The sequence below is a fragment of the Fusarium pseudograminearum genome, chromosome 1, assembly GCF_000303195.2.
Source record: "Fusarium pseudograminearum CS3096 chromosome 1, whole genome shotgun sequence".
Lineage (NCBI taxonomy): Eukaryota > Fungi > Ascomycota > Sordariomycetes > Hypocreales > Nectriaceae > Fusarium > Fusarium pseudograminearum.
The window spans coordinates 8,688,066-8,710,606 of NC_031951.1; the positions used below are offsets into that span (position 1 = coordinate 8,688,066).

A 22,541-nucleotide genomic window follows, 5' to 3' on the forward strand; every position below is an offset into this window, starting at 1 on the left:
CATTGGAAATTAAGCTTGATTTCTTGTGCATCTACAATGACACTCTACTTTAATGTCTGGCCTGCTTGCTAATTGGGTCTCCCAGTGCCTTCTTATGTAACCAAGCTGCAAACTTGACACTGGGCGTATCAATAAACCGCGTCACAAAATGAGCTAATCCAAACGTCAAAGGCAAGAGGATCAACTGAGGCACCCAAAACGCCAACTCTAATCCCATAGGTCCCTTCGTTGATAGAGGCAGTTTGTTCGCCCAGTGAGGAATAGCCTTCATCATGTCGTCGTTGTGCCATCCTGCAGCCATATATAGCCGCTCTCCAACAACCCAAAGAACTGGGCCGTGGCAGAGATACAAGGCGAATGAAATGTTTCCCAAATACTGGCAGAATCTCGTCTCGAAAAAGCTCTTAAGCCAAGAGATTCGAGGAATCGAAGCCACGAGGAACACGGCTGCGTAGAACAGGTAGAACCACTTGTAATCGTACACAGCTTGCGGCTTGAACCATGAGAGATAGTAGAAACCTCTGTTCTTGGCAAGTTGCTCGACATTGGAGTTCTGGGAGGGAACACCTCCCAAAAAGAGGCTGAAAACAAAGAGGTGATAAAAGATAAACTCTTTCGCTGGCTCAAGACGTGCCATCCAGCGAGGAAGATCACCCTTCTTTGCAAGGCAGTCCAGATCGCAGAGAAGCATGCCTGACATGAACATGGCATAAAACGATCCATCGGCAATGTACATAAAGTAGAAAACAAGGCCCAGCTCACACCAGAGACGAGCATTTTTCGTACATCGAGAAAATGCCATCTGGGCGGTGAAAACAACAACTGAGCCTTTGAATTCCACAGGGATAGACCACAGATGTCTGTTGTACGTCAACCACGGCTCGCCGCCTTCTTTGAAAACAAAGCTGAAGTTTTTGAACTCGTAGTAGAACGTCCACATCTCATCATACCAGTTTTTCTGTTTGGTCATGATGCGCACCCACACGCCAAAGACGTGCAGAAACGTGATGTAGATGATCATGGCCATAATGAGAGGCAGAAAAAGGCGGATCCAGCGTCTGAAGAATGATGATGCGAGGACATCGCCAAGCTGGACGTACTCTCCTGCTTGAATAAGGCTTATCGGTTTGAGAGAGAGGACATAGCCTGAGATGACGAAAAAGGTTGACACGGCATAGTGGCCGCCCACGAAGAAGTGCCGTATGCCAGGGAACGTAACAAAGTAATATTTCCCTTCATAGCCAAATACATTCTCAAAGACCTTGTCTTGGTCAAAAATACCGTGGGCCCATAGTTGGTGGTGGTGGATGTACACCAAAAGAGCTGCAAAACCACGAAGACCGTCCAGGTAAGCTGTTGGACGGAGATTCTCCAAAGGAGGTCTTGATCGAGCACGGATAGCGGCTCCGATTCTGTTGATGACTTGTCTTATCTTGCCGCCTGCTTGTGATGGCTTCCAGTAATTTTTGCTGATGGCCCAGTCTGATGAGGACGAGTCAGACTTTGCTTCGTCCCAGTCATCGCTGTCAAGAAGGCCACTTGTTCGAGGCGACATTGTGGATGAAGTTGGATGTGGAAGGTTGTTTCAGCTCTTTGGGGGCAGAGACTAGCTGAATGATTTTGAAGATGTAGTCTAGACAATCACCCGCATACAATTCGGAGAAAACAAATATCAAAAGCCGAGGAGGAGAGTAAGATGGACAAGCATGTGGGAGGTTGTGACGAGGGGGTCATGAATATCAAAGACAGGGTTCAATCCCTCAAGACCCACGTACTTTTGAACGGGATGCATGCAGTAGCATTGGCGAAAAGAAAGCCACTTTTGATCCTCTTGTGAGGGAAATCTCGATGGTTGTATTCATACATGGGATAGCCCAGGATAGATCATCTTTACAAGGGTCCAGACGGGAAAGTCGGCAGCAAGCAAAGACCCATTATTCGGCCTCGTATTGGCTGGCGAGTCTGGGGACGGATAAAAGCTTGTTTGGTCCTGTACGGTAGGTAATCGTTTAGACCAGTGCGGGGGATGCGATGAGACAGGGGTTGAATTATACCCGAGGAATCACAAGCCAAGATGAATTTTATCTCTTAACGGCGAATGAAGAGGGTGTGAAATGAATCTCTAGTAAGATCCTGCAAGGCACGAAAAAAAAAGCCACAATGTCTGTGGTCAGCTCAACTCTATACAAACTGCAATCTAACTCGACAACATGCGCCGCATCATCAGGCCTGGTCTGACCCAGTGGATATCTTCCTCTCACCAACAGAATGGCCCCGGTCATATTATCTTACCCCATACGTGCTCACCCTCCACGATGTACGAGGGAACGGAGGAGATGCCCTTCTTGGAAGTTGACAATTCGAGCTAATAACGCTCCCCCCTGCTGCAGTATCAACGATCCTCAACGGTCACATCACATGGGTTTAGAATCCTCTCCACTTTCCGGTGACACTGATTAAAAGGAAAGCTTTGCAGGTTTCTTGCTATACGTGAGACAGACTGGCTAGTCGTTCAGGGTTTCTAGATTTAGCCAAGAGTAGACTCGGTTCAGCTCCATCGTGCATTCTCTCTTTTATGTTCAACTCGCAGATAACCCTTCTTCTCTTCAGTGTTGGTGACTCTCTGTAATGGCGAGTGGCTCTCGACGAAACATTCCATCTAACCTACGTATCCCTCCTCCCACCACCGTCGAGTGGACCGTCGCCAACAAGTCCAAGTCCAAAATGGGCACTCCTCTAGGCTCGCCAACACTGGCAGCGTCGACAGCCAAATTCCGAAACAGAGTCCCAGCCCAGATGCAAAGATGTATACCGCTATACATCTGCTGCGTCGTCCTGCTCTTCATCATCCTCAACTTCGACATCTTCTACTCCATACCCAGTCCGCTCACAGCCTTCCGAACGGAAAAAGCACCCCTCGTGACGAGGACGCGCTTCAGCTCGTTCCCTCAAAAGATCTGGCAGACATGGAAGGTTGACCCGCTCAACTTTGAGGACCGCGACCTCCTCACCTCGCGGACGTGGGTTAACAAGAACCCTGGAATGCGATACGAGGTTCTCACGGACGATAACGAGCTTTCTTTTGTGGAAGAACACTTTGGTGCGGGGAGTCAGATAAATCGACCTGATATCGTCAAGTTCTACAAGAGTATTAACTTGCACATCATCAAGGCTGATCTGCTGAGATATATGATCATGTATGCTCAAGGTGGTGTCTACGCGGACATTGATGTCGAAGCGTTGAGACCGGTTCATCGATTTATCCCAGAGCGCTATGATGAACGGGACATTGACTTGATCGTCGGTGTTGAGATAGATCAGCCTGAGTTCAGCAGCCATCCAATTCTGGGCAAGAAGTCAAAGTCTTTTTGTCAATGGACCATCATCGCAAAGCCTCATCAGCCTGTTATGCTGCATCTTATTGAGCACATCATGGCCTGGCTCAAGGACGAGTCCAAGAAGCAAAGGGTCTCCCTGGGAGACATTGAGCTCACATTTGACCAAGTCATCAGCGGCACTGGTCCTTCTGCGTTCACGGGAGCCCTTCTGGAGCAGATGAACCATCACCACAAAGGTGGCAAGGTTACATGGGACTTGTTCCACAACATAGACGAGTCCAAGGTCGTCGGCAGAGTTCTCGTTCTCAATGTCGAAGCCTTTTGTGCGGGACAAGGTCACTCAGACTCTGGTAACCATGATTCCCGTGGTGCTTTGGTCAAGCATCACTACCACGCATCCAACTGGCCAAGCAAGCATCCTCGCTATAGCCATCCAGCATACGGACAAGTCGAGGACTGCAATTGGAATGCCGAGTGTGTTCGATTATGGGATGAGAACGTTGCTGAATATGAGAAGTTGTCCGACGAGGAAAAGCAGGTCAAGATAGAGCAGGCTAAAAAGCCTGATATCGGGATTTGAACGAGACATAAATATGAATACCATGTCTGATTTAGAAGCTATCTAGTTGGCGTCTGGTTTTTGAATTTAGATATCCTGGTAATGAGTTAGTGAATACGAATAGTAAACAACGTCTACTAAGCATGTGATTCTAATCCGGTCAACGGTTCTGAACTGCCGAAACTTAATTCACTTAAGCAAGAATCATGCCACAACTTTGACTTGATATCTTTATCAATTGATCAACCGATATTCCCGGGAGGCATGGACTCTCCTAGCCTTGGCGCAGGCCGCGGACCGCGGCTCCGAGAGCCAAACTTTGACCAATGTAGCTTGATCGCTTTTAAGAGACCAACCCCGCGTCTTAAATTTTGATATATAGTCTTACATCCTCGGCTCATTTTTTATCGCTTTTTGTTGTATTCTCGTTCATCAAAATACCTCACAATTAGCATCATGTCTTCTTCAGAACAGAAGCCAGTTATTATTGTCGGCGCAGGTTTAGCTGGCCTCGTCACAGCCTTTGAGCTTTCAGAGAAAAACATACCAGTCCTTCTTGTCGACCAAGAAAATGAACAAAACCTCGGCGGCCAGGCGTTTTGGTCGCTTGGAGGCGTTTTCATGGTCGATTCGTCGTACCAGCGCAGAATGGGAATCAAAGACTCTCGAGAACTAGCCATGAGAGACTGGTTCGGTTCAGCAAGGTTCGATCGTGAAGAGGAAGATTACTGGCCAAGGAAATGGGCCAAAGCTTTTGTCGACTTTGCAACAGACGAGATGGAGGATTATGTCAAAGCTCGAGGACTAGGCTTTTTGTTTAATGTTGGCTGGGCCGAGAGGGGAGATGGTACTGCTACCGGTCATGGCAACTCTGTCCCCAGATTCCACGTCAGCTGGGGTACAGGACCAGAGGTAGTCAGGGTCTTTGCTGACCCTGTCAAGAAAGCAGCCGAGAAGGGTATCGTGACATTCAAATTCAGACACACTGTTGATGAGTTGATTGTCGACGATGCCGGGCGAGCTGTGGGAGTCAGAGGTCGCATTCTAGAAGACGACGATGCTGGACGCGGGATAAAATCGTCGCGCATCGAGAAGGACAAGTTTGAAATTTACGGATCAGCTGTTGTTGTTTCTTCAGGTGGTATTGGAGGTAACGTCGATGCTGTCAAGGCGGCATGGCCTGTTGACCGACTGGGTCCCAAGATACCAGAGACCTTTGTCGTTGGTGTTCCTGCACACGTCGACGGACGAATGATTGGCATTTCAGAATCCGCTGGCGCACACGTTATCAACCGCGATCGCATGTGGCATTATACTGAAGGCCTCCAGAACTGGAACCCCATCTGGCCTGGACACGGGATCCGAGTCCTTCCGGCTCCTTCGTCGCTATGGCTTGATGCAACTGGTAAACGACTTCCTCCGTTCCTCTACCCTGGCACAGATACTTTGGCGACACTCAAGTATATCTGCAGCACCGGGTACGACTATACTTGGTTTATCCTCGACCAAAGCATCATAGCTCGCGAATTCGCCCTATCTGGCTCGGAACAGAACCCAGACGTGACTGGAAAGAGCATCTGGATGCTGCTCACCCGCGTATTCGGCAAGAAGGGCACTGTCCCCGTTCAAAACTTCCAAAAGCACGGCAAAGACTTTGTCGTACGCGACAATCTGGAAGATCTAGTCGCTGGCATGAACGAGCTGGCCAAAGAGCGCAATGGTCCTTTGTTAGGGTACGACGACATCAAGGAAGTTGTCGACGCCAGAGATAGTCAGATGGACAACCCCTACTCCAAAGACGCTCAAGCCATGCTCATCCACAACGCCAGGACATATTGGCCCGATAGTCGTAGTCGTGTTGCACCACCGCATCGTCTCCTCGATAAGGCTCACGGGCCGTTGATCGCGGTGCAGATGAACCTTCTTACACGCAAGACGCTCGGCGGTATCGAGACGAACTTGGATAGTAACGTTATGCGGACCGATGGTACTCCATTCCCGGGGCTGTACGCCGCTGGTGAAGTAGCTGGCTTTGGAGGTGGCGGTGTTCACGGGTATAGTTCGCTTGAGGGAACGTTTGTGGGAGGTTGCATCTTTTCGGGACGGGCTGCGGGCAGAGCACTTGTTCGTGAGATTTTGGGAGAGGACATGTCTGGGGTTAAGACAAATGGAAAGCCTGTCAACTCTCGACTTTGAGGGTATTTGGTCGTTGGTTTATGATAGATGTCGTTTATTGGTATCCAGCGATGGATTTAGCTAGCAACTAGAGAATGTTTGGTCTGTAATGGTCGTGTGTCATGGTGCTTGGCATGAGTAAGCACGGGTGACGGTCATCAGGTGATCGTATTGTAAATAAGCCAATCCAACTTCCACTATCAAGACCCGTTTCAAATCTCCGACTTGTTGCTCGCTTTGATCTGGACAAGGCTTCAGGGTAGGATTGAAATCAAGATATGGACTGGTAGAACGCCTTACCCGTAGCCGTGGCCAAGGCTGGACAGTGGACACCGCTAAGATCCACTACAACATGAACCCCTGACCCTAGCTAAGGCTAAGCAAAAGACACTGTCGGGCCTAAACCTTTGGGTGGCTTGGGCCTGAGAGTGTATTTCTAGAGCAGATTAATTGGCGCACAAATGAAGTAGTGGCGAATCTATTTATTCTTCCTCGCATCAAAGAGTCACCTCTCTGTTCTGTCTGACTGTTGGACTGTCCGTCTGAGTGTTGCCCTCTGTATCCGTAGAACTGAGACCTAAGTTGTTATTAGCATAGACAGCATGTAAGCGCTTGTTTTTCGTCTCATCGCATCCCTGCTCTCGCCAATGACAGATTACCATCACAGCCACCATCTCTAGCTTCAATCTCCCATCTCATGATAGCGCGACACTGATCATCGGTCATCTCAGACAATTCAGACTCTATGACCCACGAAATATATTAATAATGCCAAAAGGATCCGAGCTAGTATGTTCACCATGTAAGAAAGCGGACCCGAAAGCCATTTCATCGTTGCCTCACTGGGTGAAGCTTTCGGCCCCCAGCCCTCAGGATATCCGCTTCAACGCTAACACTGAGATTAACCAAGTTCTTCGCCCATCGAGGCTGAGTGTTTTGCTCTTCCAGATGAAACAGTACGGCTGTTCCCCCAGTTGGCGCTGAGCCTTTTCTTCTCTTCTTCGTTTGTCCGTCGTTCGGGTCAGCTTGTGATAAACAGACGGCTTTGGAGTTGCTGGTACCTGATCCCGAGGCTCGACAATCACATATCCTCTTCAGTATCTTGATCAACATATTGACGCACAAAATGCACGCTCTGTTACCGTTCACCGTCCTGCTGAGCAGCCTCGCCACCAGGGCTGCTGCTGCTGCTACCTCCTTCATCACCCCTGGAGGTTCTGGTACGTCGGGATGGAAGAACAACCCTTCGTACGACGTCGACGAGAGCATGAATGTAGAGTGGCAAACAGATCTCGACGAAACGAACCTTCTTCTCTGGCAGGATTACCCTTCTGCTGGCGGTGGCACCCAGTTCTTTATGAGTCTGAAAGGTATGCTAGATACCACCATTCGGTACTGCAGTAATTAACCCTACATGTAGAAAACTCAACATCGACCAGCTTCATATGGCAAGTCGGCTTCAACGGCTTCTCTACTGAAGTGAAGGACGGTGAAGACGCTGTCTTCCACTTCTCCCTCTTCAAGTCCGGCACCAACGACATCTACGCCAACAGCCAAGCCTTCAACGTCACAGTCCCTAAAGACGCAACAACAAGCGCAGCCTCTTCCACCGTAGAGCCTAGCCCTACCCCTACCCGCGACGCCACCGAAACCACAACAGACGCCGCCGCCGAGTCCACAACAGAATCTTCTTCTGGCTCGGAGGACAAGGGTCTTTCTACCGGAGCTGTCGCTGGTATCGCCGTCGGCGCCACGCTTGGAGGTATTGCTGTCATCGCTGGCGTCGGCTTCCTTCTCTGGAAACACCTTCGCAAGGGTTCTGGTGCTGGGGCTGGAGGATATGCGCCTCCCAGCGACATGTCTACTGGACCTCAACATCAGCCCGCGCAGGAATACTACAAGCCTCCTGACCAGCAGGCGCCAGCTGAGATGGCTGGCCAGCCATGGATGCACCCCCCTCAGCAGGGTTACAGCCAAGGACCCGGTGGTCTCCATGAGGCGCCGTAATTCATGCCGAGTATGTGAAGAGATAATATGACCATAGAGGGGATTTTTAAATGTTGTATATCAGAGCACGGAGTTGGTTGATTGCATCAGCTACATATATTCTTTTTTGTGGATACCTAGTTATATCAATACCAAAATTATTCATCCAACTTTATTATGATTTGTTTTATATTGGATCAATAATCGTGATCACGACTTCATGTATAATATATTAACAAGCTCAAGGTTCTGGTAATTCCCTTTGATATTCCCCAGCACGCGTCGAATATGACCGCAACATCCGTCTGGGTTTTGAAATATGACCGATGTCTTGTTGAACCGTAAGCACTGTTTGGCTGTCCTCGGTGAACCGTTGTTCAAGATGATACGTCCCATCGGTAATCGTGCTTGAGAATGTGCCTTCTGCTATGAGGCCGCAGTGCTTGTCGCGGGCGATTTTGCCAATGAGGTCGGCCATGGACATTTCGATGTGCAGTTTTACAATATATGCCAGAGGGTGAAATTGCATATATCTAAAAAGCCAGGTCAGTACCCATGCTGATGGGGGTGAGGTGCATGCCATACACGAAAGTATTTCTTAAACTCATCATGGTGATAATGAGCACATCCATGCTTAACGAAAACCCGATGATGAACATGTTGAAATGCGTCAACCTCTTGTACTTTGTCAAGCCGTGAACAATGAGATTTACGCGAACGATGTGTATAAAGTAGAGGTTCAGGCACCCATCGACGATGAGGTATATGCATTTTTCGCATCGATCCCACCACTCGTTGATGTGGATGTAGCGCTGTGATATTTGTAGTCGGGCGGGAATCCATATGCAGTAGACCGAGATATTGACGGCAGTGATGAGAACTCCGATGATGATTTTGAGACGGTAGGCTTTCTTTGTATGGGTGAGGAGTATGCCGCATCGGTTGACGATGATTTGGAGGAGGAATTGGACCTGCCAAGAGTTAGTCGAGGACTTGTGTAAACAAAGCTATGATATCCATACTTGGAGAGCCCATGTCGTGACTGAGAGACGTTAGCAATGTTTAATCCAATGTTTGCCAACGGTGATACCTACGAATAGTAAAATAAAATGCAAAGCTAATAAAACATCCAAATCAGTATGTTGTGTCCCTGTAGTTGACCGAATTAACTTACCTCGGGGGTATAACATCAAGAAGATGTAATATGCAAATAATAGCAAATATAGTACAGACCAACAACTCCAACCAGACCATTATAATATATGCATTTCGAAAGACGCGCCTTCCATGGCGCTGGTATACCTGGAACGTCTGCCTGCAAGCCTTCCAGGTGGTGAGCCATCCGAAGCCGATGGTGAAGCCCAGCGCAGTAGAGGCGATGACCAAATCACCTCTAGTAACTTCCTGAGCTTTATAGTTGGGAGAAAGGAGGGTTATCATTCCGACATGTCGTATGGCGCTTCGGTACTGCTATCATTGAGATGTGATGAACAGAGAATTTTCGGGTGATGTTTTCCATGTTATGGTTTTGGCAGTTGGGGGGAGGAGTACGAGGTGCATATGTGGAAATGAAAACAGGGCGTTATAGCAGGGTAAGGATTGAAGGTTCTCTACTGTAGAGTAACGCGTGGACATTGAAATGTAACGCTTGGTTGATGATTGGAAGTAGTTGAGATACTAAGACAGCCACTTCATCCCTGGTGCATCACTGCACACACTGTAGAGGTATCTAGTACATTGCAGCACCAGGCCTATGTAGCAGCTAACAAGTATACAAGACTGCAGAGTTATCAAACTCTAAAACCCTGGTCCTCGGACCCCTTTCCCCGCGCCGGCAACCTCCAACTACCGCTCAACCGTTACAGACTACACCAAAAAGTGCGTAAAGTTTGCTTTGCAACTAATTGCCCCTTTGATAAATCACATAGGATCTGCACTACTAGGTAGTGCGAGTAACCAATTGGTGCTGATCAGTGGCCTGCTTGATCTGCCGCATCGTTGATCATGGTCTTGAATTGGTACCCAGCTCGTGTTGGTGTTTTGTGAGGCTGAGACTGTTGACTGAACCTGACTCGAGGGAGAGTTTCTAGTGACATTTCATAATTTCAGTCAAGTCTGTGTCAAGTGAAATTGATATCGTCTTGTGTTGTCTTGGCAAAGGTAGTTTCTGGTGGCCTCTTCCTTTTCATGCCAAGCCACTCACGTTTCCACTTGTACACCGCTTTGTTTCTTAATCACAAGACCCTGAAAAGAGTGTAGAAAGTTCTATTTATTCTACCTGATCGATCTCTAGATCTCTTTCCTGCATGGATGCACAGACGTTTAATTGCCGAAGTGTTTCATACCAGTATCACCACCACCCGATGCTTCTTTGCTACTTTCCTAACAATCTGGATACGAAACTAACTGAAGTTAGTTGACTCGGATAGCTCAATGCACTAGATAATCCATCCCTTTTTCAGCTACGGCTCGTGCCGTGGGCAATGTCTCCATAATTGCCCAACTTCAGTAGTTTAATCCCACGGCAATAATTCTATCGAGGGAAACAGACTAAGGGTGTCTCGAGTGCAGGTCGAGTTCCACGGGACCTTGTCCAGACTGTCACCTCTAGCATTAGTTGCAGATCACCACTGACAAGTGACACAGGCCAAGCGGCTCGATTTGATCTAGCCTTACGGCGCTATCTCACTTCATTTCACTCAAGAATCAGAGCCATGGACGAAAGGACAGGGTAGTACTTTGTCGACTATCCTACCTGCTGAGACAACCTCTTCTCCTTATGTCTTCTCAGCCGAAAACTGCACACTGATTACATAGAAATGAATAGTCACAAAAACCACAGTCCAATACCTTTAAACAGCTTTACTTCCCCGCAGGGGCACGATCTGCGCCTTAGCTGAGGCCGATGCAACAGACTACCGAGGAAACGACGCTATCATGGTTTGACTAAGGCAGGAGGCGCAACGACCAACTAACTACTGCAAGAGCCCAACGTCTGGTAAACGTTGGCCCAAGAGCATCATACTAATGTATAAGTGCGATCCCGAATAGGAATCCTTCTCGTCTTGGCGATCAGTCTATTAGATTGATGGCAAAGAACATCCTATCCGTATTTCGCTGACGTATTACTTACTAGACTAGTCCCTCTTCGATTCATTTTCGCATTGAGTCATTTGTTTTACGGATTGGATGCAATTTCAGAAGTTCAATTCATGTCTCATTTTGTCTGCCTACTCCTATCTCCCTACCTTTTGCCACTCAAACACAGTTCTTTCCACCGGGAATAAAGGTACCGTCCGAGTTCTCACAACCGCAGGTTCCATCGTTGGGATCCTTGATACATGTAGTACCAACACCAGAAGACGCTCCATTGTTGCTAAAAGGGTCAGCTTAGTTATCCTCATCCTGCTTATATGGTGTACTTACTTCCAGAAGAACGTCCAGTAGTCTTGATCGGCAGTCATTTCGCCAGAAGTGGGAGCATCACACTCATAAGCCTCGCAGGTACCATAAGGAGCACCGTTGTTCTTGTCGTACTGGTGATCAACCTTGAAAATGGCAAACGTCTGTTTGCCCGAGACGCGGGTGTTGTAAGCGCACTCAGCAGCCTGAATGGCGTTGGATGTCTTGGAAGCTACACCGAGCTGGTTAGTCTCGAAAATATTACAAGAGTCAGGATTGATAAAGTAAGCTTACGAGAGCATGATGGGCTCTTGGGGTATTGACCCTTAGTGTTGCTCTTGGCAGGGTCAAGAGTAGCACTGACAGCGCTGGCAATGGCAAGGAGAGAGGTGAAAGTAGCGAAAGAACGCATTTTGAAGAATAATATGTAATCGAATATATTTACAGAAAAGCTTAGTGATGTTGATAGCAATACCAGATTTGAAGACCCTCCTGCTTTTATAACCAACTACACGAATCTTCATGTTTCAAGGAAATTGAAGTAATGTTTCCGAAACTCGTCAGTGTGGAGAATTTTCCATGCTTCTCGAGGTGGAGCTCTCACTCCTTGGGTAATTATAGCAGGGATATACGACGCATCATCAGAATGAAACAATAAACAACGTGGCTTTCAAAGTTCCGACTGGTGGATATATATTCACGAGTTCCGATTGACAATATCGTTAAATCAATTTCCCAGCCGCAAACTCTAAGTAGTGGGTAAAGATTCTGGAAACCAGGTAACTTGCACGGCCTATCATATATGGCAAACTTGAGAATAGGTACGTAACTAGATATATAATGCATTAAAAGGCTATACACTAAACTAAGCTATCTAAAAAAGAATGTCCTCCTCCCCCCAAGTAAACCTACAAGTCCTCTACGTCTGTAGCCGTATGCGGATGAAACGTCTCAAACTTAAAGATGGCCTTTTTGCTCTCTCCTTTGGGTTCATACAGAACCAGATCAGGACAATCGTCCCAGTGACCAATGGCACCTGAATCAGTAAAGTAACCATCTTGCAGTGTTCCTGTAACGTTGAAGTGATAACCGATTTCATGGAGTCGTTGACCAGCACAGCGAAGTGATACGCGGGATCCGTGATGGTGTTCCAATGCCTCTTGGATATCTGACAGCTGGTATAACATGGAGTATGAGGGGATAATGCCAGCATGGCGCAGCCACTCGTACGTTGGGAGACGCTCGAAAAGCGAAACCGTCTTTTGGAAATAGGGAACGGCTTCTTCGGCTTCTTCGTAGTTGCGGCCGTAGCATTCGCGGTTTAGACTGCTGAAGCATGTCCCGTGGGCGACCCATTGGTCTTGCCAAAGATCTTCATTATTTCCGTCTGTAGATTCCCAAAGTTTATTCATCTCGTCCACGATATCTTCAGCACCAGCGTGATAGAGGATTTGTGTAATGTTTGTGTATGTGCGGTTGGTGTCGCAGTTGTGGGGAATGGAGCCATCGTTATGGATGGGCCAAAGTCCGTGAATGGTCCATGAATCTGGATTTGTTAGCAGTGGATCTTTGGGCCATGAGAGTAGACTTACCTAGAGGTCCAGAAACGGGTCTTGTGTCCCAGAATTGGGTTTGCAAAAGCCTTGCTGGCGAAAGGTAGCAGCAAGCATCGTCAGCAGATGCTTCTCCATAGCATGAACCCCGACGACTGTTGGCGTAGACATTTGGTGTTCCGGCGAGAGCTACCACAGAAGTGGCTACTGTAAGAAGCGATAGAATATGAAATGAACTCATTGTGTATCGTTTTCTGTGTTTTGGTTGTGCTTGTTGAAGCTGTGCTAATTATTTCCACATCTCGAGTCATCACTACTTCCTTTATAACTCCCCCATGCATAGCCCCCTATCGTATGAGAATGAGACATTTCATGAAAGAATTACGAGTCAACCGCTTGCTGCTACCAAGCATCATAGAAACAAGGCAAACCGATACAAAACTCAAAAACAGCCAAGACAAGACACAACACTTGCCCAATCAGACTCTAAATTTTGGCCGAAACACGTCAGCTACGATCTGAAAGCGTATCTGAGACCAATCAGGTTATGTCTTGGATGGTTGAGAGTTTGCAAACGATAACTAACACGATACCGAATGCGGACTATTTTGTGATGAAAGACAGTGATACTTTTGCCGATCCATACCAGCCAATTGTCTTCAAGTTATACGCAGGTCCACAAGTCGTTTTATTCGTTGATAATTTTCGTTGAGCCTGTCAGTAAGCCGTTTGGTTTCAGGCTTTTTTCCGTCATGTCACTTTGATGACCAACAAACAAGGATTTCTGCAGTTCAATAACCTGTTTGAGAAGACAAGCCGAATCACTGGAACGCGGAAGCACCCGAAGTACTGCAGGTACAGTAGAAACTGGATGGTTGGACAGGTGATCGGGATCTATTTCATGGTTGAAACGTTTGTTGCTCGTGTGTCATTCCAGAGATCATGTCAAGGAAAAGACTAGGCTGGAAAATGGAAACTTTCCCATGTTGGATACTAAGAATAGGATGGTTGGCTTGATGGCCAAGACACTTTGGGTTCTATTGGCGAAGACACCAACCCAGCTGAAACTCTTGAGTCACTCGGGCACGAGTTCGTCTGAATACTGAATTAGAGATTGGAAACAGTCGTAAATGCAGTCGAGTTGGCTCGTTAGTCTATCGTAAAGCACTTGTATACACCGACATGATTCATTCAAAGGTTATAGCAGATCTTCAACTATTTTACAAGCCAGTCAGCCCGACGGACACAAAGTCAACTGGTTTCCCGGCCATCCGAGCAAAACCTCCGTCATGATTCGATTTTCTGATGATCGGAATGTGATGGTTAAAGTTCAACTGACAGAGGCACGGCAACAGCCACGAGGCATAACGGCGGGAATAATTCCCCAACAAGCCACAGACACAACATGTCTATTCTAGGAGTAGAATGCAGAGTTCTTGACTCCCGGAAAAATAAACTCAAAGGCTGGTGAACTTGGCTTTGCCAGGCTTTGCTTTATTTAGGCTATTCTAAGCTCTGCTAATATTGACTGGAATGTGGGTTGATTGCTGGATCAACCTGGTTTTGGGGGTCAGAAATGATCATTCTTAAATCGATACTCCTTAACGGTTTAAAATCCTGTTCAAAAATGAAGACTGTAGTTTGATGATGACCTCATCATATCTGGTGTTAGTATATGCCTCGCTCTAAATTATGCCGAAAAGATCAAGGATGACACTCCTGCTCGCATTTGCTCGGACCGAGGTCAGGATCTGCATTGAGTGTAATGAGGGGAAAGAATAAGTCATCAAGAGTAAATTAGCCACTGGATATTCATCACTTCTTCTACCTCTTGTGACATGTTCGGGCAGTTGTTAAAATGCAATTCCTCAGCATCGTTACAGGTCTCGTGTGCCTCTGTGCATCGTCATTGGCTTCAAGCCATGACTCCAAAACGCCCCAGTTTCACAACTCGGCAAACCATCCAGGAGCAGATCCTCATGTAATCTACGACTCTAAAACAGGACAGTATTTCGCATACTCGACCGAAGGGGCAGACCCAGGTAGTTTGTTCGCCATCTATAGCAGCCCCGACCTGTCGACATGGCACAAGCATCCAGGTGGCGTCTTGAAGGCCTGCTACGACGATGACATGAACCGCATCGAGGGTGGCCAGGCCTGTTGGGCCCGTGATTGGTACTGGGCCCCGGAAACCTACTACAACGAAAAGACCGGCTGGTACTTTTTCTTCTTCGCTGGACGCTTGCGAGAGGATTTGGCAAAGGATTATTTCCGCTACTCAGACTTTGAAGAACCGTCCAAGATTGGACTGGCGGTTTCGAAATCACCTATTGGACCATTCAGGGAAATCAAACCAAAGCCCATTGAATATTATCCGTTTGATCCTGATTATTACGATGTCAATCTCATCATGGATGAGAAGCAGATGCGACCTCCGCAGGCCCTTAAAGAGGGCAAGACAGCACCAAAGGGCACTTATATCCCCACCATTGACGTTAACATCTTTTTCGACAAGGATGGAAAGATTTATCTTTATCTCTCTCGAAATGCCTACCGCAACTGGAACTGGGATAAGAAGCTGGGCAAGTACATTGAAGAATCCAACATTATTGTCGTCGAGATGGAGCGAGACTGGTGGGACGACCCCAAAGCGATGACGATGCCTGAAATCATAGCTTCGCAAAAGGATATTCACGCCAAAGATGCACCGAAACTTCCCCAAAACATCACATCCTACAACGGCACTGGTGAGATTGGTTCACCTCCACGCAAGGATGGCTGGAAGACCGTCATTTCCTACGGCGCTGATCCCCAAGACTGGGAGAACTACCACGTTGATGACTACGAAAAGAACAACGGCACCAAGAAAGACCGTCGCTGGGCTGAAGGTAGCACTCTCATCAGACGACCTGGAAAGAACGGCAAGCCTGTTTACTTGCTCACCTACAGCGCCAACAACTACGAAGCATCAAATTACGGCGTGGGCTTCGCAACCTCAAAGTCTCCTTTTGGACCATTCCGAAAATCGACAAACAACCCCATTCTTTCTCAGAAGCCTGATGCAGAGATTCCAATCTACTCGACCGGTCACGGCAGCATTGTAGCTTCGCCTGCTAAGAATAACAAGAAAGTTGGTGCTCAGGACGTTACTCTTCAAACACCTCCAGGCTCAGAGCTTTTCTACGTCCACCATGCGCGTAACAGCACGGAGCGTGATAGGTCCATTTACACGACTCGCATGAATATCGACCAGTCGGCTATGTACTTTGGTTCTGATGATGCTATGAGTATGACTTTGACATCCCTTGACCAGCCACTTCCTAAGAATACGTATCCCATCCATATGGACGCTCGATGTTCCAAGAGCAAGAGTACACGTCAATTTCGTGTCAAGGTTACGTCTCATCCCGGAGCGTCTTTTGATATTCTCGAGGGAACTAACAGAGTGGTTGCTCTACCTGGGAACAAGATGGCCACTTCTATCAAGGCTGATAAGCTCACGGGGTCTTTTCTTATGTCTTTTGGTAGTGCTTCCGTCAAGGAGTTGGCTTACCAGCGGTTGAGTGTGGGTGGCAGTTGGTCTACAGTTACAAAGAAGAAAGTAACTTGTAGGTAGTTCCTACGATACTGAATACTGATAGCAATATTTCATTTCCATGTGCACTCCCCTCGTGTACAGAAGAGAAGCAAAAGACGGTGTAACAAGGATCACAACCAGTAAAAAGACATGCTAGTTAGACTGGCAAAAGAAGGGCCTGACCGGGGATTGAACCCGGGACCTCTCGCAAACTATAGTCTCTTTCTAAGACTGAGATGTCACTCCCGAAGCAAGAATCATACCGCTAGACCATCAGGCCAGATCCTAGATCCTTAAGTGAGGTTTCGGCCAAAGGGTGAGGCTTATATGGTCAGAAACTCACGAATGTTTGAGACTGGACATAACTTTGTGTCGTAACATAATCAAGCCAGGTATTGCATTCTAGATTCTGCGGGTGAAAGTGGCGAAAGGCTGAGGATTAATTCCTGGTTGTTACGGATGTCGAAGAACATTAGTCTGTGATGGGCGGTAAACATATTCATTGGACCAGATACTAGATCTCTAAGGTAATAGTATATCTGAAAAGTAAAGTCATCATCCTGTTACTACCTGCATGAATATCTAAGTATATTACTAGATACTGGAATGTGATTATGTTTAATGTTGTAACTTGGTTTCTTTCGAACAACAGTCTCTGGTTAATTCCATACTAATTTCGAATCCACTTCGGATGCAATAACATGAATATTGTCTGATATTGGCTTTGATTCAGATACAAACAGCTCCCCATTTTATTAGTCCTTCTTCTTGCCAATCTTGGGTAAGCATAACCACAAGCCCAACAAAGCAGTCAAAAACGCAAGTATAATAGGTTGAAGAGTCTTGACGCCTTTGGCTTGAGCAATAGCACCAACAGCAAAAGGTAAAACTGCAGCTCCACTGCCTCCAAAAGCCGCAGCAAAACCAATAGTGCTAACATGCAGGTGCTTGGGCAGCATTTTGGTAGTAGCAACCACAACAGCAGGGAACAGAGGCCCCAGGAAGAACCCCTGTAAAGCTACAGTGACGGCGGAGACATAAAAACTCGGCACCAGCCAGAAGATCAACTGCATGGCCATCGCAGCCGGCAGATAAAGGGACACGGCAACTTTGACCCCAAGGCGAGGCGTGACGAAACCGAGGATGGCTCGACCGACTGCAAGACCTAGCCAAAATCCCATAGAAGTCATACCTGCTGGATAGTTCTCGGCTTTTCGCACGCGGATCATGAATTGGACGATCCAACCACCGACAGAAACTTCAACGCCGACGTAGCAAAGAAGAAACGCGGCGCAAAGCCAAGTCACACGAGCAAATGGAAGTTTGAAGAGTGCCTCTTTCATACCCTGGTTATCTTCATTGCTTGCATCCATTGTCTGACGATAGACTTCCGGGCCGTTGGACCAGAAAGCCCACGAACAAGTGACGAGCTCAATAACAGCCAAGCCGATCTAAGTAAAATAGGTAGTCAGCATTTGAGTTTAATCATGAGAGAGGTGTGCCTTGAACCTACCATAACATAGTAAAACGTATACCAAGGAAGACCAGCCTTTGCAATCATGTTTGTAGCAATTAATGGACTCATGACACCACCAATGCCATAGAAAGCGTGGAGGAAGCCAAGAGTCTCATTGGCTTTGTCAAGGTTACCGACCCAGGCATTCCAAGCCGCATCGCTGATGCCGTTGCCAAACCCAGCAAGAGAATATGCAAGAACAAGGACAGGGTATGGTGGGTGAAGTGCGATAATGATGTAAGCGGCTATGTGGCAGAGGCCGCAAGTGACGCCAATTCCTCTCTGCCCTATGCGCCTGTGTAACGTGTTGTTTAGAACAGCGGCCAGGATGTATCCCACAAAGGGAGAGAGGAAAACAAGGGATACCACAATGTAGCTTAGGTTGTAGTATTTTTCTAGCTTTTGAGTTATTAGTATAGTTTAGTAGAGGAGTAGGGTGCACATACGTATGGGATCAAAGCCTGGGATCATGTTAGCCATTGAAACAACAAAACTCTCGGTGCGACTTACACCATATGCAGCATCATTAGCACCCGACGTCAAAAGACTCCAAAAGGAAGCACCGGTTTTGAACACATTCTCAGGGGGATATTTCCAACTCTCAATGACCTCGGGGACATTCTGGGCCGTGACACTTTCCAGGCCATTGCCGCTACCATCCAAGAATCCACGGTCTGGGTGAGATCCAAGCCTTCGGGATTCTTCAAGATACTCTGAGCCTCTGAGGGATTCTCGAGATGCAGCGACAGGGGGCTCGTTGACGGTGCGAGACGTCAGCTCATACGAGCGAATGGTGGCTGTAGAGGATGCAGTCATAGTGGAGATGGTGATATGTTGTGCTGACCCAACTTGACCTGACAGGAGCGCTACCAGGAACAGAACGTTGTATTAATTAGACAGCGAAGTATTGAAGAGAAGAGAAGAGAAGAAATAAATGCAGAAATATGGCAGATATTCATATTTAAAAGCTTGGAAATACAGTGGAACCATGATCTCAGTCAGGTTAATCGTTTAGTAACAAGTGAAGTTGAGAGTATAACCAGAAATGGCATAGATGCACAGGAATCTAGCGGCTCGACGGTCCGTCATGGAAGAGCTTCGGTTAGACTTGGCATCATGACATGACACTTTCTGATCATAGGTATTGTTGTATGCCTACGTAACCTGCAGTCAGTCTATGCATGTACGTAGATAGCTGAAGAAACGTAAGCATCCTTTCTCCCTCACATGTCATCAGCATCAGCAATACTTATGCATCAGCATCGGCATCGGAGTCGGTCTGAGCCAAGCTTTACGACGCGTGGTAATTCAGGTGCATAGCACACCCAACAGTTAGGTAGGCTAATAGGTAGGTGGCACCTAATTAAAGTGGCGGAGGCAGGGGGGAGGCTTAGGTCCACCGTCTCTTGATCACACACAGTCAGCAGCAAGCAATTGCAAGACAAAAAAAGGTTCCCATTACCTAGCCCAACTACCTCAACAGCTAGCCTAGACTGGACTGAGTAGGTAGTCTCTACCCAAAACTCCAAGAGTCTAGACCGCGCCAGTGTCTGGCTATTGGACTGAGTGGCTTTTTGCGTTCCCTCAGCTTCCCTCCGCACGCTCCAATCAAGGAGACGCCAGCCCTACAGGAACCGGCGATGCTACCCAGAACCACAACTCAGCCCTGGCGGTGCGATGGCAGAGATGGGTTTAGTGCTGAATGCCACAGTAACAAGGCTCCATGATGCCCATGACCCATGGGTAGGTAATCTCTAAAGGTCAAGGGTCTTTTTTTTCCTCAATACTTTTTTTTACTCTTCCTCTTTACCTTTCCTTCCTCCTGTCGCTACCCGACGATCATCTCCATGCGACACGACACTATTGATTCCGCAGCTGTCCTCCTCCTCCCCCAACACTATAACCTCAGGGCCCCAGCTCTCTAAGCACAGGGCGCTGCGGGGAACTTACGGTACCTACCGAACGGGCCGCTAGGACCTCCTCCATCTCCAGCGTCTATCTATATGTCCATTCATCCCGACACCATGGAATTGAGGGATTACTCCCGTCGCGATCCAACATCACCACCCGAGGATTGGGAACCCACGAGCCCTTCCATCGCAAGGAAACCGATAAGCGCCAGCAAACTATCCCCTTCTCCATATACCTCTCCCGATTACGCCACGACCTCCTTCTCCCAGCGCGCAGCTCAACCCTTCCTCCCGCGACAAAATACAACCGACACAGCTTACTATGGCGCTTCAACCCCGTTGGGAATATGGGAACCCACAGAACCTCATGCGCCGGGTTCCGGACGACCGCAGGCTTATAGAGAAGATAGTCAAGCTTCACTCTTGATGAGCGGCGGTGGCCCAAGAGATCTTCCTCCGAATATGCCTCCGGCCGGTCACGGTCCTCCCCCGCCGACTCCCCCGCACAATAATGGCTTTTGGGACTGGTGGCATCACAATTGGAAGCCGTCTTGGAGCATGTACATTCTCGTCTTGTCGGGAATTGCTTTTGCTATAGGCCATCATTTCTACTACGATGCCCTTCACAACAAAGTCGCAAACGATCAGCAGGGCAAACTTCGATACGGCGCCCTTCTAGCATTCTTGTCAAAGGCATGTTTTCTCAACGCTGTCGTCCTAGCTTTCCGCCAGAGAGTTTTGATGATGATTCGTCGCAAGATGCTTACGCTTGCTACTCTTGACTCGCTTTTCGCAGCGTCCGAAGACTTGACAGCTTTGCTCAATTGGGAAGCCTGGGTAAATGCCAAGTTCGCCATGGCTCTGACAATATTTATTTGGACGTCGCCTCTGATTGTTATTTTTACATCATATACCCTTACCGTCAAGCCGCAGAAAAAGCAGGAGATAACGCAGTGCGCAAACATTCGCACCCTGAACTTCGAGCACGAGAGGGAGGTTTACTGGAGAACTCCAGCTAAGGTCGACAATTACTTTGAGACTTCTGTCTCCCTCTGGAACACTACCGCAGCTGGCGAGTCTATCAACAAAACGGACCCCAACGAATTTGACTATTACACTGGCAACAGTCAACAGTTCGAGTCCATTGCCCTCAAGACGGCATACGCGCAGCAAACAATCATGCGACCCAAGGCGCCGAAAGAGATTTGCGGTGCAGGTTGGAATTGCTCTTATACCATCGAGTTCACTGGTCCCGGATACAAATGTACAACATTGGCTTCGGGAGTCAACGCGGAGGTCAAGAAGCTCGGCAACGCAAAATGTCCCTTTGACACAAACGACATAGCGCCCATGGGAAACTACACATATTATGCAATGCTCGACCGAGGAGACTATGAGAATCCGCAAATAAAGGAGGCGGAAATCGGCGGAAGACCTAAGCAGAAGCCACCATATCCGAAAAACCTAGGTGTCTTCCGGACCGAACCCATCCTATGGTTTGGCTACGCTGAAGTTGACGACAGAGACAAACCTCAGCCTCCAGAGCCGCGCAAAGGCGACTGGTACAAGGCATATACCCCAACCATATTTGGATGCGAGCACTACCAAACTAAGTACAAAGTTCAATTAAACTACACTGGTGGGGTTCAGTCTCACAATGTGACGAGCCGCAAGTTTGTCAAAAAGTTGATTGACACGACCTTAATACCTGACAAAAAGGATCCCGACAAAAGACTCAAAGACCGAACCGTGGCGGAACCCGAGGAGAATTACGTACACCCTCAAAACATTTCAGACTATCGACTGACGGCTGCGTACCATGCTGTAGGATACCAGCTGCGGACGATTCTAAATGGTACCACGACGATGCCGCATTTCAATGTCAATAGCAAGATCCTCCAGACAAGACTTGTTGACCGCCTCAACTATCTTCCCGTCAAGGACTTTCCCCTCGAAGTGCAAAAGTTTTACGAGGAGATTTTATTATCGTTCCTGTCGGATCCGCAGATGTCTGCTGTCTCATGGGCTGCCAAACCCTCCAATTTCTCTGGCACGATCAAGAGCGACAAAAGCTTGGATTATCCTTGTATAAGGTGGCAAGAAAGGAACTGCTTCTTTTATAATTTTGCGCAATTGTGGGCTGTGTATGCGATCTCCATGGGTATCACAATCCTTGCAGTCGCATCAGGCGTGGCGGCGATGGAGGAGAACGCCATCATGCGAAGCCTGAGTTTCTCGGCCATTCTTGCCGCGTCGAGAGCTTCCAGTCTCGATAAGCTACGATGGGAGCAAGAGGCTGAGCTCAAGAGTCGAAAGATCGGATTCGGAATCGTAGCAGATCCGACGGGCGAGAGAACATACTCTTTCGGCGTCGAGGGGGATGTCAGTCAGGAAAAAACTGCCGCGGTGGCCACAGGGCGCTCGCCAGGCCTCTCGGTGATGAATTGGGGCGATAGAACAGCGCGCAGAATGAGTTATGCCGTGTTGAACAAAAAGGACAGACCAGAAGATTAAGGTGGGAAGTA

At 47.9% G+C, this 22,541-nt stretch overlaps 10 protein-coding genes across 10 annotated transcripts, besides 1 other annotated feature; 5 read left to right on the top strand and 5 right to left on the bottom strand.

Moving 5' to 3' along the window:
* Positions 1 to 49: 49 nt before the first annotated feature.
* On the bottom strand, positions 50 to 1,555 carry FPSE_00387 (uncharacterized protein; the record flags this gene model as incomplete). Its single annotated transcript, XM_009253507.1, has 1 exon — positions 50 to 1,555. One exon carries the CDS (start codon positions 1,553 to 1,555, stop codon positions 50 to 52), a length of 1,506 nt encoding a protein of 501 aa, XP_009251782.1.
* A 1,073-nt stretch (positions 1,556 to 2,628) lies between these two features.
* Positions 2,629 to 3,918, top strand: FPSE_00388 (uncharacterized protein; the record flags this gene model as incomplete). Its single annotated transcript, XM_009253508.1, has 1 exon — positions 2,629 to 3,918. The coding sequence occupies one exon, from the start codon at positions 2,629 to 2,631 to the stop codon at positions 3,916 to 3,918; it is 1,290 nt and encodes a 429-aa protein (XP_009251783.1).
* A 435-nt stretch (positions 3,919 to 4,353) lies between these two features.
* On the top strand, positions 4,354 to 6,093 carry FPSE_00389 (uncharacterized protein; the record flags this gene model as incomplete). The annotated part of the gene is made up of 1 exon (XM_009253509.1): positions 4,354 to 6,093. The coding sequence occupies one exon, from the start codon at positions 4,354 to 4,356 to the stop codon at positions 6,091 to 6,093; it is 1,740 nt and encodes a 579-aa protein (XP_009251784.1).
* A 1,105-nt stretch (positions 6,094 to 7,198) lies between these two features.
* Positions 7,199 to 8,079, top strand: FPSE_00390 (uncharacterized protein; the record flags this gene model as incomplete). Its single annotated transcript, XM_009253510.1, has 2 exons — positions 7,199 to 7,442; positions 7,493 to 8,079. 2 exons carry the CDS (start codon positions 7,199 to 7,201, stop codon positions 8,077 to 8,079), a joined length of 831 nt encoding a protein of 276 aa, XP_009251785.1.
* Positions 8,080 to 8,299: 220 nt separating this feature from the next.
* FPSE_00391 (uncharacterized protein) lies at positions 8,300 to 9,248 on the bottom strand (the record flags this gene model as incomplete). Its single annotated transcript, XM_009253511.1, has 4 exons — positions 8,300 to 8,591; positions 8,644 to 9,029; positions 9,081 to 9,100; positions 9,233 to 9,248. 4 exons carry the CDS (start codon positions 9,246 to 9,248, stop codon positions 8,300 to 8,302), a joined length of 714 nt encoding a protein of 237 aa, XP_009251786.1.
* A 2,068-nt stretch (positions 9,249 to 11,316) lies between these two features.
* On the bottom strand, positions 11,317 to 11,872 carry FPSE_00392 (uncharacterized protein; the record flags this gene model as incomplete). The annotated part of the gene is made up of 3 exons (XM_009253512.1): positions 11,317 to 11,434; positions 11,485 to 11,692; positions 11,755 to 11,872. 3 exons carry the CDS (start codon positions 11,870 to 11,872, stop codon positions 11,317 to 11,319), a joined length of 444 nt encoding a protein of 147 aa, XP_009251787.1.
* A 496-nt stretch (positions 11,873 to 12,368) lies between these two features.
* Positions 12,369 to 13,254, bottom strand: FPSE_00393 (uncharacterized protein; the record flags this gene model as incomplete). The annotated part of the gene is made up of 2 exons (XM_009253513.1): positions 12,369 to 13,006; positions 13,053 to 13,254. 2 exons carry the CDS (start codon positions 13,252 to 13,254, stop codon positions 12,369 to 12,371), a joined length of 840 nt encoding a protein of 279 aa, XP_009251788.1.
* A 1,617-nt stretch (positions 13,255 to 14,871) lies between these two features.
* On the top strand, positions 14,872 to 16,629 carry FPSE_00394 (uncharacterized protein; the record flags this gene model as incomplete). The annotated part of the gene is made up of 1 exon (XM_009253514.1): positions 14,872 to 16,629. The coding sequence occupies one exon, from the start codon at positions 14,872 to 14,874 to the stop codon at positions 16,627 to 16,629; it is 1,758 nt and encodes a 585-aa protein (XP_009251789.1).
* Positions 16,630 to 17,345: 716 nt separating this feature from the next.
* Positions 17,346 to 18,922, bottom strand: FPSE_00395 (uncharacterized protein; the record flags this gene model as incomplete). Its single annotated transcript, XM_009253515.1, has 4 exons — positions 17,346 to 18,041; positions 18,104 to 18,505; positions 18,553 to 18,567; positions 18,617 to 18,922. The coding sequence occupies 4 exons, from the start codon at positions 18,920 to 18,922 to the stop codon at positions 17,346 to 17,348; spliced, it is 1,419 nt and encodes a 472-aa protein (XP_009251790.1).
* A 93-nt stretch (positions 18,923 to 19,015) lies between these two features.
* Positions 19,016 to 19,035: a microsatellite.
* A 1,095-nt stretch (positions 19,036 to 20,130) lies between these two features.
* FPSE_00396 (uncharacterized protein) lies at positions 20,131 to 22,530 on the top strand (the record flags this gene model as incomplete). The annotated part of the gene is made up of 1 exon (XM_009253516.1): positions 20,131 to 22,530. The coding sequence occupies one exon, from the start codon at positions 20,131 to 20,133 to the stop codon at positions 22,528 to 22,530; it is 2,400 nt and encodes a 799-aa protein (XP_009251791.1).
* Positions 22,531 to 22,541: the final 11 nt, after the last annotated feature.